The sequence below is a fragment of the Meriones unguiculatus genome, chromosome 6 (genome assembly GCF_030254825.1).
Source record: "Meriones unguiculatus strain TT.TT164.6M chromosome 6, Bangor_MerUng_6.1, whole genome shotgun sequence".
In the NCBI taxonomy this organism is placed as follows: Eukaryota; Metazoa; Chordata; class Mammalia; order Rodentia; family Muridae; genus Meriones; species Meriones unguiculatus.
The window spans coordinates 30,592,303-30,608,225 of NC_083354.1; the positions used below are offsets into that span (position 1 = coordinate 30,592,303).

Consider the following 15,923-nt stretch of genomic DNA (forward strand, 5'->3'; position numbering starts at 1 on the left):
GGGTTTTACAAGTTTGCACTCCCACCAGCAAGGGAGGTGTGTTCCCCTTTCTCTCCATCTTCTCCAGCATATGTTGTCACTTGAGTTTTTGATCTTAGCCATTCTCATGGGTGTAAGGTGAAATTTCAGGGTCGTTTTGATTTGCATTTCCATGATGACTAAGCAAGGGGCTTTTAAAGGCAAAACTACATCCTCTTTTCTTGCTTGGCAGCTTCAGGGGTAGGTTTTGCAAAAGCAGGCAGTTTACAGAGGCCAAGATAAATTAGCTGGGACATCTTGACCTTGGTGTTCTAAAATAGGGTTGAGTAATTCTCCACAGGACGTTCCATCAAAGAGATAAAATTCTACTTAAACCTAAAATGACCTCAGCAAGAATACAAGACAGAGGCACCTGTGCACTCCCTTCCCCTCAGGGGTTTTCTCACACCTGCTTCTGCACCTCTAAATCAGGGCAGAGTTGTTCTTTTAGGGCTCAAATGATGAGACCGAGTCACCTAGATAAAGCATGAAGATCTCTGCGCTGTAAGGTCTGTAATACAGTACTAATGCTTGGATATATGCCTAGGAGTGGTGTAGCCCTTTGGCCTTGTAAGGAACTAAGTCACAGCTTCCAAGTGTATGGCCATTTGTGATATGCCACCGTGTTCATTATGCTTGGGAATGAACACACTGTAGTCCAGGCTGGCCTCAGCTGTCCCAGCCCTTGAGTGCCTGGATCCTAGGCATGCCCGTGATGCTCTGTTTCTGTCTGCCCTATTTTTCATGTCAAGCTATAGCCATTTAATCACTGTTGCTTTCCCGTATAAAATGAACTCACGGAATGGTAACCAGCCTGTTCAAAGAATACAGTAGAATTTATTGTGTAGAAATGTAATCATTTACTTCCCACTGACACTGTTAACACATACATGGCTATCTGAACTGGTCAGGAGAAGAGGCAAAATCCGCTTCGTGTAGAGCTGCCCTTCATTATCTTGGGATTGGCAGCAGCACGCTCGACAGAGACCAAGTCAGCGATGCTCAAATCCCGGAAAGAAAATGCCCTAGTATTCCCACCCAGTGTGCTCTCACCTCACATACTCGGAGCCGTCCGTGAGCCGCGATGTCACATACATGCTGTGGAGCCAGGGTAACGAGAAGTCTGTGTCCAGCACATCCGCACAGCTCAGGTTTCTATTGCAACGTGGGGAGGAAAGGCTCCATTTCCTCACACCTCAGCGTGGAAACTCAGGCAGGGCGTGCAGGAGTGTTTTCTTTTACTCCAGAGGAAGGAACTGAGTCGGTGTGGTGCACAGCACGGGGGAGTCCCAGCACGAGGGAGGCACAGGCGGACTGGCCGGGTGTGTACCGCGAGCTCCAGGACAGCCCGGGCTACACAGCGGAGAAACGGCCGTGCCCGCCTCCTGACCGCGTCCTCCGTTTCAGGTATGTCCCGGAGTCAGCTCGACCAGGAGAAGGCGGCTCTGGATTCCTTTGTCTGGGTGAATGAGGTCACTGGAGAGGTCACCGTCCCCGCGGGGGAGGAGAGCAGGGCGGCGGAGAAGCGGCGGCGGCCGGAGGCTGCGGGCCCGGAGCCGGGGCAGCGCCCCCCGGGAGCGTGCCCGCCGCGCGCCGCGCCCGCCAGCCCGCCCCCGCCCTGGGCGCTGCCCTGCCGGCTGCGGAACGTCCTGACCCGAAACAACCGCTTTTCCTTCTGAGCGCGGCCTCCGGGCGGGAGCGCGCGCCTGCCCGCCAATACACGTTTGTGAGGTTTTTCCAGACTGCCCGCGGCCTCCTTTACCTCCTCAGCCGCCCTCCACGGCGAGGGCGGGCGCCGCAGCGCGGGCCACTCGGGCAGGCGTGGGTGGCATTCGCGGAGGGGCGCAGGGCGGCGGCCTCAGGCTCACGACACGCCTGCTGTCTTCCGCTCACGCTAGGACAGGCCCAACTCGGCTCCTTCAGAGGTGGTCACCTCGGGGTCTTTCACCATTTGCACCGTGTAGACCAGCCCACAAGCCCCTGCCTCCCAAGTGTGAGGTTCCCAGTTATTTTACAAGTGCTTTAATTTAATGTGCATGGGTGTTTTGTTTTCATACATACATACATACATACATATATATATATATATATATATATATATATATATATATATATATGCATACGCACACACAAACGAACCACATCTGTGCCTGGTACTCACCAAGGTAAGAAGACTGGAGTTAGAGCTCTAAGCAGCCACGCTGAATGGAGCCCTGGTCCTCCGGAAGAGCAGCTAATGCTCTCAAGCACGGAGGCATCTCCAGCCTCACCAGCTACTCCGAACAGGAGTGTCGTGAAGGCTGGAGCGTGGCATGGTCTGCTCAGGCTGCCCGCCGAAGCCAGCTGTCACTGCGTGCTGCTAGAGGCGGTTCAAAGGCTGCCGGTGACCAGCTCTGAAGAGCTTCTACCAGAAAAAAGGATCCCAGCCAGCTGACGGCAAGCTGAAGGCGCCATGGCACCATAGCTTTAGTTGGCGGCAAATACACCTGGATAAAATTAGGACGTCCTCTTCTGAGGAGGGCAGAGCTACCCTGGCCTCCTTCCGCTGATTCCTGAGGAGGTGGACAGTCAGGTGCAGTACTGGTTAGCCAGGAAGAACTTGAGGTTGGCTAACAAGGACACAGGCAGCGTGCTCAAGTCTGTGAAGACGTTAAAGGCTTTGGGGAGATGGAGAGCCCGCTGTCTGAGGTCTTGACTGGAAGCAGCTGTGTTACAAGGTGCCGACACTGACAACGAAGTAAGCAGTTTACGTAGAGACAAGAGGCCAAAATCGGAGCAGGATCCCTACCCCTTAACAGTTGGGCTCTGGCCATCTGGGGCCCCTAGTAGCCCACAGAGCCGCACATAAAAGGCCAGAAGGTGAGAGGGTCTCTATGTAACTCCTCCGTAAGAGCCAAGAGGCACTTCTAGGGCTAGAAGGTGGCTCTGCAGGCGAAGGCACCTGCCACAGCCACCAAGCTTGCACCAGAGCTGGACACACTGTGGCATGCACAATAGGTGTCTTGGCTGGAGAAGTAGCTCAGCAGAATCCTGGCCCTAACAGGCACAAAGTCCCTCTAGCACTACACTCAGAAAAGGGGTGTGTGGGGGGTGACAGGGACTTTAGCTAGCCCACAGTATGGCTGGCAGGGAGCAGCTCTCAGGGGCAGGTGCTGTAGACACAAGATCGGACCCTGCCAGGCTGTGTCCCTGCAGGAGGTGAAAGTTCACTGTGATGTGAGCCAAAGGAAGTTGGCTGCCGGCCAAGCCAGGGCTGTGCACTCTGGGCTTGAGACTGGGCTGGTCTGCCCTCGAAGCCATCGAGTGAGTCCACACTCGCAAGTGTGGTGCTGAAAAGCGCAGGCTGCCTTCCTTCCTCCAGTGTGCTTCCAGGGCCCCAGAGTCTGCCCTCCAGAAGTTGTGGCTGCTGGGTGCTCAGTCTGCAGGCTCCAGGACAAACTTCCTGTCCTCCCTCCCTCATTAGCTCAGGCTGCGTAGGGGCAGAGGCCTTTAAGGAGCAGAGGAAGAAGGGTCTGCAGCCCAGGCTGTGAACAGTCTAGAGTTAAGGGTCTAGCCCCAGCTCTCTTTGGAGACCATTTTGCTGTAGAGGGGCCATCTGGGCTCTCTGAGGTGGAGGGAACGCCCACATCCAAAGATGGAGTCTAAAAGTTTCCTACCATCCCTAGTTGTGAAACTTTTAACAGCTGGAAAACATGAGGAGCAGCCATGTGGTCGACAAGGTATTGTTTATTACTAGTTTTGAGAAAAATCCATTCAACACACACAACAGGAGAGTCTGTGCCAGGTGATGTTAGAAATGGCACAATCCAAACAAATTTCCAATAAACTAGCATGTTTACAAATTTCCCCTCCCCTTCCTCTGTGTAGACCAGGCTGGCCTGGAACTCACTTTGTAGACCAGGCTGGCCTGGAACTCACAGAGATCCACCTGGCTCTGGCTCCCAAATGGCGGGATCACAGGCCTGCACCACCACACCCTGCTTGAGGGTTCTTTTACAGAAAGTATTTACGGCCACCTCTGCCGCATGGGTCAAAAGCAGCACTGGCACAAACAGCCCCTAAACCAGCTCTCATCTGACCACAGTTTGCACTGTTTAAAGAGTGCTATTTTATAAACCCAAAACAGGAAAAACTGCTTTTTAGTGTCTCCTTTGTTCTAATGCACCGTGGGAAGAACTCACCTGGACTTCCTCAGAAGAAAAGTGCCATGAAGCTTGGGCATGGTCTGAGTACAGAACAGGCCTCCCACTGTGCAGGAGATAGCAGAGACCACAGAAAGCAGGGCTGCGCTTCTGAGCATGAGCCACAGCACAAGGCTCTTCCTGGCCAGATCTGAGGAATGACGGAAGCTCCTAAGGAGCTTTGGGCTAACTTACAACATTGATTCTTACTCTTGGTGCCTGCTGAGCACATGTTCTACCGATATTTTAACTGGCAGAAGAAATCATGGTTAAGTTCTCTGCCACTTATGTTCCAATAACCTAGTATCAGACAGTGTTGACATGTATTTAGTGGGGTTTAAAATCTTTCTCATAGGCAAAATTTGGCTACTTAATTTTTGCTACTGGCAATCATCTGTTCTGAGCAACTTCCCACCAGTGGCTATAAGGTGTAAGTGTCTAAGCAATAACTATCAAGATGCATGTTGAACTATGTTGCATGTAAGAAGTGAGTGCTAGTCCTAAAGTGCTATACTGAATGAAGCCAATGTATATACACACATTCACTCATATAAAAATATATAACTTACAGAACCCTCTATTACATAGCTTTAAAATATTCTTTTTTCCTTCCAGCATCGCAATCAGCATCGTAAGACTAGGGAGAGTAAACCTTTCAAAACAAGTTTCTTGGCATAAAATCACTAAAAAGAAAACCCCACCTCACTTTTATAGCAGCATTAGAAACTTTGTTCTAACATGTAAATACTAACGGTATCTGAAACTGAGTTTAGATAAATTCAAGTTCTCCTTCTCCTTAGAGAACGAGACAAGATACCTGCTACTTCGTAACCTCTCTCTTCCAGTTCCACGGGATGCACAGGTCCCCGTCTTGCATGACAGAGTAGAAGTGTGACACACAGAGGTGCATCCCGTGGAGGTAAGGCAGCGACTGCTCCAGAAGTCTCTTGCAGCAGTCCACCATCTGTCTGCTAGAAATGCTGGGCTCTTTATATAACTTCTCCAGAGAAAACTTCTTTGTTGAAGCCTGTATCAATTCATTTTCAATAACTTTTAACCTATTAAATAAAAAACTGCCATAAGCTATTACTAGATAAAAGAATACAAACATTCTTAAATGTGGGGGTGACGGCAGTGTCCACATAAGCCAGTCATGTGAAAAGACACCAGGAGCTGCCTGAGCCCAGTACTGGCTGCTTTATTTCCACAGTTAGCTCTAAAAGTATTAATCAGGGCTAGAGAGACGGCTCAGTGGTTAAGAGCACTGTCTGATCTTCCAGAGGTCCCGAGTTCAATTCCCAGCACCTACAAGGTGGCTCACATCTGTAACTCCAGCTTCAGGAGGTTCAACGTCCTCTTTGGTTCACACTGACACCCAGAGGCATAATACCTAGACAGGAATCAAACAGCTAAAATGCAGAGAGTGCTTTCTATTATCTGTTTAAAAGTCAGGCCCTCATACAGCAAGTCGGTCTGGAACTTCCTGAAAATGGGGGTACTTACGTCTCCCTTCTTGTCATGTTTTCTCTTGCCTGCTGGGCTTTGGCTCTCATAAATGACTGCAGGCTTGCTGGATCCGACAGAGCTGGGATATTAAAATGCCCGAGTTCATGCAAGCTTGGCGCATACCTGTCGCTGAGACAGAACAATACTTTTTAATCTCCAGTGACTGGAAAGTAGACATCAGAAAAATCCACCTTAAGTTGGGTGGTGGTGGCATACTCCTTAAACTCCAGCACTTGGAAGGCAGAGGCAGGTGGACTTCTGAGTTAAGAGGCTGGCCTGGTCTACACAGAGAAACCCTGTCTTAAAACAACAATACAAGAAAGAAAGAACAAAAGACAGAAAAGGGAAAAAATCCACCTCAAAGTACAGCCACACAGCTGATGGATGACACCGTTCTGTATGACACACGGCAGTGACCTACTCGAGGTGAGTCTGCAAATGGCAAAGTGCAGGTAGAAAGTACTTGCATGCATGCGCTCGCGCACACACACCAGTTTTCTATATGACTGACTTTGCTGAGCAGTGGCTGTATCTTCAAAGAATGTTCCAGAGATCTTCGGGCCCTCAGTTCGGTTTCTGACATACGCAAAACAGGGATATGAACATAATTCTTTTGACTAGTGACATTGTTTTGTTTTTGAGATAGGGTGTAGAAGGAATCTCTCATGTATTGTCTGCAACACCTGTTAACTAAAAACGCCTGGGGCCTATGGCCGAGGCAGGAAACAGGTGGGACATCAAAGGGATACTGGGATAGAGCCAGGTGCCTGAGATTCAGCCAGCAGGATGTGAGCAAGATGGACGTATGGTACATTCTCCATACAGCAGAATGTCTATTAGAATAAACGGGTTAAGTTCTGAGCTCGTCCGAGAAGAACCTAGCTATATGGCCTAGAGGTATTTGTAAAATAACAATTGAATCTCATAAGTCACTATTCCAGGAACTTAGGGATGGGAAGAAACACCTCTCACAACAGGGTTATAGTCTTTAGCTCAGGCTGGCCTTGAACTCACAGTGCTCCTCCTGCTTCTGCCTCTTGAGTACTGGGATTAAGGGTGTGCACTGCATGCCTGGCCTCCATTTAAAAACATCATTTAAGATTATATATATAAATATTTAATCTAATCTATCCATCTATCTATGTCTCTGCATGTGAGCGCGGTGTCTGAGGAGGTCAAAGGCATTGGGTCCCTGGAGCTGGCATTATGAGTGGTTGTGAGCTGCCTGACATAGGGCTTGGGAACTGAATTTGAATCCTCTACAAAAGGAGGATCTATTTTTAACCACGGAAACAGTTCTGCAGCCACTCATTTCTTCTTCTATATGCTTTTTAATTTGTAAGAACCACACTGAAATAAAGCCCAGCTCAAAGCACTGAGGTCCGCGTGCCCCGCCCAGTCCAGACATTTACCTGCTGAGGACCATCTGCAAGCCCCTGAGGCTGTGAGGGGGCGGAGGCACCCTACTTCTCAGCAGCTGAGTGCAGAAAATGTCGAGGAGACAGTAGTACTCATCAAGGGTGAGCGCTGGCTGCAGCTCTTCAATGTAAACCACCTGGATTCCTCCCAGAAGACTGCTTATCTGGTCCTCTAAGGCCGACATTCTCCTCTGAAGGTCAAAATAGCTCGGCAAGCTTTCAAAAAGCTGTAGAATTGGGAAAAAAAAAAACCATTTAGTTTTGTATTACTATAACTTTAGGAGTCCAGTTAGTTAATTAATTGATTAATAATAAAAATTAATTTTGTTTTGACAGGAGTTCACTGTTTAGTCCTGTCTGTTCTGGATTCTGTAGACCAGGCTGGCTTCAAACTCAGAGCTCCGCCAGCCTCTGCCTCCCAGGTGCTGGGATTACAGGTGTGTGCCACCACTGCCCGAATAAATAAGAAAGTTTTAAAAATTATTTTTGTAGATGGAATATTCAATATAATCCTGGAAATACTAACACTGAAAAGAAACTATCAGTCTAGGGGTCTTAGCAACTGAGAAGAGGCTGCCAAAAAGGAAAACAGCCCGGCTACTGATGGTCAGCGGGCCTCACTGTGCGCTCTGCTCACCGCCTCCTCTCAGGAAGCTGATGTACGGCCCAGCAGTAAGCGTCACCGACATCGCCTGTGTGTGAGCACAAACTGCAATGTGTGCTGTGGCCATCTGTCTGTCAGCTGGAGCTCGAGGGGCAAGAAAACAAAGCAGGGCCGCATCAGCTCAAGTGCCCACGAGGCTGCCAGGACTCCTGATTTCACCAGAAGTATGACAGGGCTTAAAAACAGGAGACAATGTGAGATAATTTGGGGAGGAAAATAGGCCATGTCCAAAACCAACAAGAAGCCGAGGACACCCGTCAGAGGACGCCAAGGACTTAGGCTTCCTGTTGAAAGCTGTGATCTGTACGTTAAGAGAATAAGAAGACAGCAGGCAGGAACTAAGTTTCTATAAACCATCCATCATCATCATACGACATTTTGGAAAAAATAATACTACCTCCTGCTTTGATTCTCCTCTTGGGTAACTTCTGCATCTAACTAAGTACATGCAGAATCCATGTCTTCCTGTGGTGTGTAGACTATGCATGTGTCTGCATGTGCAGACACGCTAGTGAGACCGTAAGGATGTAACATATTTGATTTCATCTGGGCTCTGTCAACTCTTGTTACATTTTATATCATCTTTTTGCAAGCGCAGATCCATGTGAGCTCCATTCAGCACTGAGAATTCCACTACAGGACCTGCCACACGGGCCTCAGCGGCCAGATGCCTTTGCTGCTGATTCCTAGGTTGAGGCAGCCTGGTATGTTGTGACTTCACAGCTGGCACAGAAATGGGAGTCACACAGATAGGCTTCAGCTGCGACCTTCCCACCTTGGCTCTGCACACATCAGTGTCCGTCCTCATTTCTGAGCAGGGCTTACACTCAACACATGGATATTTATGCATAGATTTCTCCAAGATAATTTTTCTTTTTCTGCTCTAAATGCCCAGAAGGGAACTTGTGGGTCACATGCCAAGCACGGTCAGTTCTCCCCGATGCTGTGCTCCGGTGTAGAGCACCTTTGCATCTGGCCTCCTGCTTCCACTCAGCCGTTCTAATCAGCATCTCAGCCTGCAAGCACTCTCTCTCTGTGCCACACCCAGCCTGAACATGGTGGTGACCACAACATCTCTTCAGTGATGTGTCTTTGGCACATTTTTTATTTGGGCTTTTTTTTTTTTTTTAAACTGTTGAGAGTTAAGAGTGCTTACACATTTTTTCCCCACACTCCAAGTTCTTACATTTTAAAATACAAAATACTATTAAATAGGTTTGAAATTATAATAGTAAGTATTATTATTATCAGTTTTTTTTTTTCTAGACAGAGTTTTTCTGTGTAGCGTTGGTTGTCCTGGAACTTACTCTATAGACCAGGCTGGCCTTGAACTTAGAGATCTTCCTGCCTCTGCCTCCTGAGTGCTGGGATTTAAAGGTGTACACCAGGAAGCCTGACTAAATATCTACTTTATTTCATGAGTATGGGTGAGTTTGTCTGCATGTGTACCTCACATTAGCACCTGGTGCCCTTGGAGCCCCTGGGAGTTACAGATGGTTGTAAACTATCAAGGGGTGCTGGGAATCAAACTCGGATCCTCTGGAAGAGCAGCCAGTGTTCTTAACCACTCAGCAATCTCTCCAGCCCCTCTACCAACCATTTTAGTTGAACAGATACTTCACCAAAGATGAAAAACAAGAAGCTGGCAAATAAAAACATAAAAAGATAGCTAGGCAGTGGTGGTGCTCACCTTTAATCCCAGCACTCGAAAGGCAGAGGTAGGCAGATCTCTGTAAGTTTGAGGCCAGCCTGGTCTACAGAGTAAGTACCAAGGCAGCCAGGACCATACATAGAAACCCTGTCATGAAAAACAAAAACAAAAACAAAACAAATTAAAAAAAATCTATAAAAAAAGATGGTCACTGCCATTTATCATTAAATACAAATTAAACTAAAGGTAAGACAACACACATGCCTTCTAGAGTCATAATCACATGTTTTCACCAGAATTTAAAATATGACTATCTTTGAAATGATCAAAGGATATAATCCAGCAATTCTACCCCAGGAATTTACACACAAGATGAAAAATGCATTTCCCATATTTGTATAAACCACGTATCCTGGCTGACACCTGTAACACCAGGACATTGGAGGCTGAGGCAGGAGGATTGCCACAAATTTCAGTCCATTTTGATTTACATAGTTCTAGTCCAGCCAGCGCTATATAATGAGATTCTAAAACAAACAAACAACAAACAAATGCAACCCAAACTAAGCCCAATGCTGACTTCAGGGGCTGGAAAGACAGCACTTGTTTTTGCAGAGGAGCCGGGTGTGGTCCCAGCCCCCACACAGTGGTTCACAACTGTACCTCCAGGTTCAGGGGATCCCATGCCCTATTCTAACCTCCTCATGAACCAGGCACACATGTGGTACAGACATGCATACATGCAGACAAAACACTTACATAGAATTTAAATCTAAAAAATAAAATTTAGCAACGAAGAAAGTTCACATCTGTTTTATTTGTAATATTCAAAAACTGCCGCATGGGCCTGTGAGAGGGATCCGGGAGCAGAAGCACCTGCTGAGTGTGAGGGTCTACACTCAATCCCCAGATCCCAGGGTACAGGAGAACATCTGCTACAGTTGTCCCCTGACTTCCGTGCACATGCATGCAGACACACGCACCAAGTAAGTGAATTTAAAGGAAAGCTCTATTCTCTTTCAAGCACTAGCTACGTGGCACTATTGGATTGGAAAACGGGAGCCATGCTGGCAAATGCTGTGGTGTGGAATGGGCGTGTGTGGAGGAAAGTCAGAGGTATGCTCGCTCTGGCCTGTCCTCACCCTCGTCCAGTGATGGTGGACATCCATGGTTCCCAGCATCACATGGCCCAGTGCACTCATGCCAGAGCGGTCTGTGAACACGATGGTACACCCTGATGGTAAAACACAAAGCCTTGGTTACAGCCAGAGAATCTGTCCTTATCATAACTGCAAATAGTTACTTAGATTTAGTGCATACACTCGGGGTTAGAGCCAATACGCCCTAAAACCAGTATTGCATTTCTGCTTTATTCAAAGGAATAGATTTAAACTTTTTTTCTGAGACAGAGTATCTCTGCATAGCACTGGCTATCCTTGACTCAAGAGATCTGCCTGTCCCTTTCTGCCTCTTGAATGCTGGGATTAAAGGTGTGTACCAACACGGCTCCCAGATTAACTCTGACGAAGTCACTGAGTTTTGTGCTACTGTTTTATAACCGTGTCCTGCAGCTAACTGAAGTTCTGAAAGAGAGTGGATAATAATTACCTTTTGCATTCTGAAGTGGCTCCAAATTCTGCTGTGCTAGGCGGCTCAGACTATGCAGCTGGCTGCAGCGGTGAGCGACTCCCCAGCCCCTCTGCCACCTGTGCCAACAGACACACCATCAACAGCAGCACCTGGAAGGGTCAGCGGGGTCTCACCCCGACACCTGATTCTTAGAAGGTCAACAGCCTCTTCCTGAAGAAGACACACACAATGTCTTAACTGATTTCCAAGATAGCTACTGCCTTTCTTAAGTTCTTAAAAATCATTCCCACTGTTCTTATGGCTTTGATGCATGTGTGAGCACATGCACACTTTTACCCAGTGAATCATTCCTTCAGCCTTTTTTTTTTTGAAACCTCTATGCTCTATGTAGCCCAGCTAGACTAGACCCTGAGGATTAGACATGTGCTACTACACTATACTTGTGTTAGGGGAGTTATAAACTTTCAAATGTATTATTGTGTATGGACACATGCTGTATGTATGTAGACTGGGTGCTCTCCCTCCACCTGTGTGAGGGACTCTACCGGTGGAGTCAGCTCACAAGATGGTCTTCCATGGCACCATCTTGCCCCAAGTGACAAAAAGGAAAGAAATATCAGGTGTGGTGTCTGAGTAAGGATGAGCCCCACAGGCTCACAGATGTGAATGCTTAGTCACCAGAGGCTGACAGGATTTGAAAGGATTAAAAGGATTAGACAGAGTCTTGTTGGAGGAAGTAGGGCACTGGGGTGGGCTGTGGGGTTTTAAATGCCCACACCAGGACTAGTGTCTCCTTACTGCTATTCTAGTGTCTGCCTGCTTGCACCATGACACTGATGAACTAAGCCTCTGAACTCTTAAGTTAAGCGCTTTCTTTATAAGCGCTGCCTTGGCCATGGTGTCTCTTCACAGCAACAGAGTAAGACTAAGATACAGGGTGAAAACACTGTTACTATGTCACTGTAGTAGAGATTTAAAAAGCAAGTGTGTTGCTTCTGCTTTAATAAGAGGGTAGGGCTTGGAGCAGAGCTTGATGCTAGAGCATATACTTTGAACAAGGACCTGGGTTCAGTCCTCAGATCACACACACACACACACACACACACAAATAAACTCTTAGGCCCAAAACATCAGAACTTAAATCTTACTTCTGTGTTTTAAACAAAAAGTCATCATAGTGTTCTTACAAATATCATTGATGATTTTCACAAAATGCAACTGAATATTGGATTATCAGAGAAAATTAAAGTGCCACATCCTTGACTACTAGAAAGAGTTAACACCAAGTAATTCCTGTACTTCCATGGCTGTTACACTGCCACAGATGGCTGTCTTCTGATCCTCCTGTCTCTGCCTCCTTAGCGATGGGATTACAGGGGTGCATGACCATGCCCGGTGTTTGTGGTGTTGGGGTGAAAACCACGGTCCAGTGTGTGCTAGGCAAGCACTTCATTAACTGGGCTGCATTTCACCCCCGCACATTTTAGTGTGTGTACTATGTGGAGGTCTGATCATTAACTGGGCTGCATTTCACCCCCGCACATTTGAGTGTGTGTACTAGTGTGGAGGTCTGAATGAGAATGGCCTCCAGGCTCGCATGTTTGAATGGCTGTTCACTAGCTGATGCAACCATTTGAGAAGGATTAGGAGGTGTGGCCTTCTTAGAGGAGGTGCGCCACTGGGATGGTTCTGAGATTTGAAAAGCCCAGGCCATTCCTAGTGAGTCTCCTCTCTCCTCCTGGTTGTCGTCTCAGCATCTACGCTCGTGGCTACTGCTCCAGCACCACACCTGACAGTCTGCTGATCCGCTTCCCAGACGACGATCACGGACTCACCCTCTGAACTGGAAGCAAACGCCCGACTAGATGCTTTCTTTCTTTTGTAAGCTGCCTTGGTCATGGGTCTCTACAGGAACAGGACAGCCACTAAGACTACTAGGAAATTTTCTTTATTACCTGATATCTGAAAGTTGCAGAAGCTCAGACAGCTCATTCTTCAGACGATCCAGCTCCTTCCTAAGTGGCAAACTGTTCTTCAGTTTTTTAACAGCATTTTTCCCATTGATACCTAACCAGGACCTAGACCCAAAACAGACAAACACTTTACATTTCTACCAGTACAACACACACGTGGCTGGAGTGGAGGTCAGTGGGAGAGCACATGCCTAGAACAAGCGAGGCTTTAGCTCCATCTAGGACTTGCAGACAAAACAAAAACAAAAAGAAAACAAAAAACAAACACCATCAGTGCCAAACACACTTAGAACAGTCTGCTGTTAAGCTGAGTTTTTAATCAGAAACTCAGCAATTAAGCTGAGTTTGTCTATGCAACAGAGCCCTGGCTAACCTGGACTCACTCTGTAGACCAGGCTGGCCTTTAACTCAGAGATCTGCCTGCCTCTTTCTCCCCATTGCTGGGATTAAAGGTGTGAGCCATCACTGCCCAGCTCAGACATTTATTTCTAACAAGCCTACTTTAAGACACTGCCAAGCCTTGCTGAATTATGTTACAGTTATGGCAACTTCTATAAGGATTGCAAAAAAATTAAAATTTTAATAGGTCCAGGCCTGTTCCCAGTTCTAGACATGAAACAATCATGAAGAGCATGAAGATTCTTCTCAGGGTCTGTTTACTGGAGCACCCTGTTGGCTGCGTGAGCTCTTCACTCTGCACAGTCACACAACAGGAGAGGGCAGAATGGAGAACCACGCAGCAAGTGAGCCAGCGTGGGGCACCCCAGCTGTGAGACAGACACACTGAGGGATGTGTCCGAGGAAGGAGCTTCAAGACTGCTTGTGGAGTCTACCCTGGCACACCTAACTGTGCTGCTAATTTTAATGCTGGGTTGCAATGCGCTATGCTCTCCAAGAGCGCTCCTTCATCTCTCTGCTCATTCTGGCCAGACTGCATCACTCTAGTTCTTTACCAGAGTTCACAGAGCACATCAGGTGGGCCTTTCTCTCATCCTGGAGGTCTGTCTCTTCTCCTCCACCTCAGTGCCCAGCTGAAGTCTTGTCTCAGCTTCATCAACTACACAGTAAAACAGGCTCAGTGGGAAAGACACTCCCTTAATCTTATTTCTTAGAATATTTTCCTCAATACCCTTATAGGGGAAATAAATGTTAAAGAACGTGTTAAGGATCAGAGTGGGTAGCTGTAAGGAGGGGCTGCATTGCAGATTGCACAGCACAGCCTTCCCATAGCCAAGTAACAGGAGAGAGGGCAGGACAGTGAGAGCAGGAACCCTGAAGGTGAGCTGCAGTGCAGAGCCAGTGCCTCGGAGCTGATGCTACCATTATGACACCTGTACTCCTGTTTCCTTCTGTTTTGTTTTCAGACAGGGTCTCACTAGTTACTGGGCGAGGCCAGAACTCACTGTGCAGTCCAGGCTGGCCTCAGACATCCAGAGATCCAGCTGCCTCACCTGGCAGAGTACTGAAATTAAAAACGTGTCACCACGCACAGCCTGGAGCCCAGTTTCCTCAGTGTCCTTCCACTGAGCTGCCTGCTATTGAGAGCTCACGATCTAGACAGTGAAATAAGGTCTAGCTAATATTAAAGATGAGAATTTTATTGAATATTTAAATGAAAAGATTATTAAAAATCAGCTTATACAGAAGCCCTGAAGAATATCACTTAATTATCTTTTTCTGGTTTCAGTCGAATTTCATTATTTTGCCAGCTAGCTTAGTTCTGGGTCCTTGGGACAATCTTTAAACAATGGCTGTTCACTCAGCCGAGACAAAAACACTGTCCCCTATAAAACACTCCACAGGACTTCATGCTTTCTGAAACTCTTTAATGCTTGGCCCTTAAGACCCCTAGCCTGAGCAAGGCCCAACACCATCATTTTTCTTTTTTTTTTGTCTTGACAAAGCAACTTCATTTTTTCTATATCCTTTAGGCTGGATATTCCCAACACAGAGGTCAGGGCAGGCAAACAGCATTAGGGACGCTCAGATTTCTGGTGGGCTGCGGTAGGTGCTGAGCGCACCCCCACGGCGGTTTACGGCACCGCCCCCTGGACCACACCACTGCTCTTCCCTCCCACCCTCACTTCCTGTTGCCTCGTTACTTCTGCTTGCTCACTAAATCCTCACTGTCCGAGCTCCACCTTCCTCCAGCACGCTTGCAGAGGGAAATCTGAACGATGGGATACACTGTTGGGAGAGAGGAAGCTACTAGTCATGAACGCAGGCACGTAGCACAGCTAGGCCCCTGTTCGCATGCCCGCCCTGGTCACACACTTCTCTCTGCTAACTCCCTCTTAACCTCGGGATGTAGTGAGATGACCAGAGCTCCCCCATTAGAGCAGGTGACACACAGGAGGTTCAGTGGCAGTGGAGAGCAAAGGCTAATGTCCTAAGTTACAGCAAGTCAGCCACTGGCTTCTTTGGATACAAATTCTGAAGCAGAATGGGACTGTCTTTAAGGAGACTACTCAGAAAGAAGGAAACAGCATTTGGCTTAGGTGGGTGTGAGGGCATATGCCTTGAATCCCATTATCAGAAGATAGAGGCAGAGACACCTCTGTGAGTTTAAAGTCAGGCTGTTCTACATACATAGTAAATTCCAGGTGATAACTTGTCTTGAAAAACAAAACAAAACAAAACAAAACAAAACAAACCACAAACACAGGCTTACACAAAATTACCAAACTGGCATGTTGAAATAACCAATACTACCACCAGGAGTGGTGGCACACGCCTGTGATCTCAGCACTCGGGAGGCAAAGGCAGGTGGACCTCTGTGAGTTTGAGGCCAGCCTGGTCTACAAAGTAAGTCCAGGACAGCCAGGGCTACACAGAGAAATGCTGTCTCAAACAAAACAAAACAAAACAAAACAAAACAAAACAAAACAAAACAACAAACCAATGCTAATATTTTGATAACTA

The 15,923-nt window shown here is 47.4% G+C and overlaps 2 protein-coding genes across 5 annotated transcripts in view; one reads left to right on the forward strand and one right to left on the reverse strand.

Annotated features, from left to right (window-relative positions):
- Window positions 1-17: 17 nt before the first annotated feature.
- On the forward strand, window positions 18-2,228 carry LOC132654617 (uncharacterized protein C3orf86-like). Its single transcript, XM_060385013.1, has one exon. It carries the CDS (start codon window positions 1,428-1,430, stop codon window positions 1,695-1,697), a length of 270 nt encoding a protein of 89 aa, XP_060240996.1. The 5' UTR covers window positions 18-1,427; the 3' UTR covers window positions 1,698-2,228.
- Window positions 2,229-3,724: 1,496 nt separating this feature from the next.
- The window catches only part of Tcaim (T cell activation inhibitor, mitochondrial), a 33,280-nt gene continuing 21,081 nt past the window's right edge, over window positions 3,725-15,923 (reverse strand). For 2 of the 4 annotated variants that reach the window (XM_021654477.2, XM_060385012.1), the window contains 6 exons: window positions 12,984-13,106; window positions 11,047-11,144; window positions 10,581-10,672; window positions 7,118-7,350; window positions 5,703-5,834; window positions 3,725-5,257 (listed from right to left, as the gene is read on the reverse strand). In XM_021654477.2, the coding sequence (XP_021510152.2) occupies window positions 5,020-5,257; window positions 5,703-5,834; window positions 7,118-7,350; window positions 10,581-10,672; window positions 11,047-11,144; window positions 12,984-13,106 (916 nt within the window). In that variant the 3' untranslated portion in view covers window positions 3,725-5,019. Of the gene's footprint in view, window positions 5,258-5,702; window positions 5,835-7,117; window positions 7,351-9,477; window positions 9,586-10,580; window positions 10,673-11,046; window positions 11,145-12,983; window positions 13,107-15,923 lie in introns of all 4 variants that reach the window. The other 2 variants (XM_060385010.1, XM_060385011.1) reach the window with 2 other exon arrangements.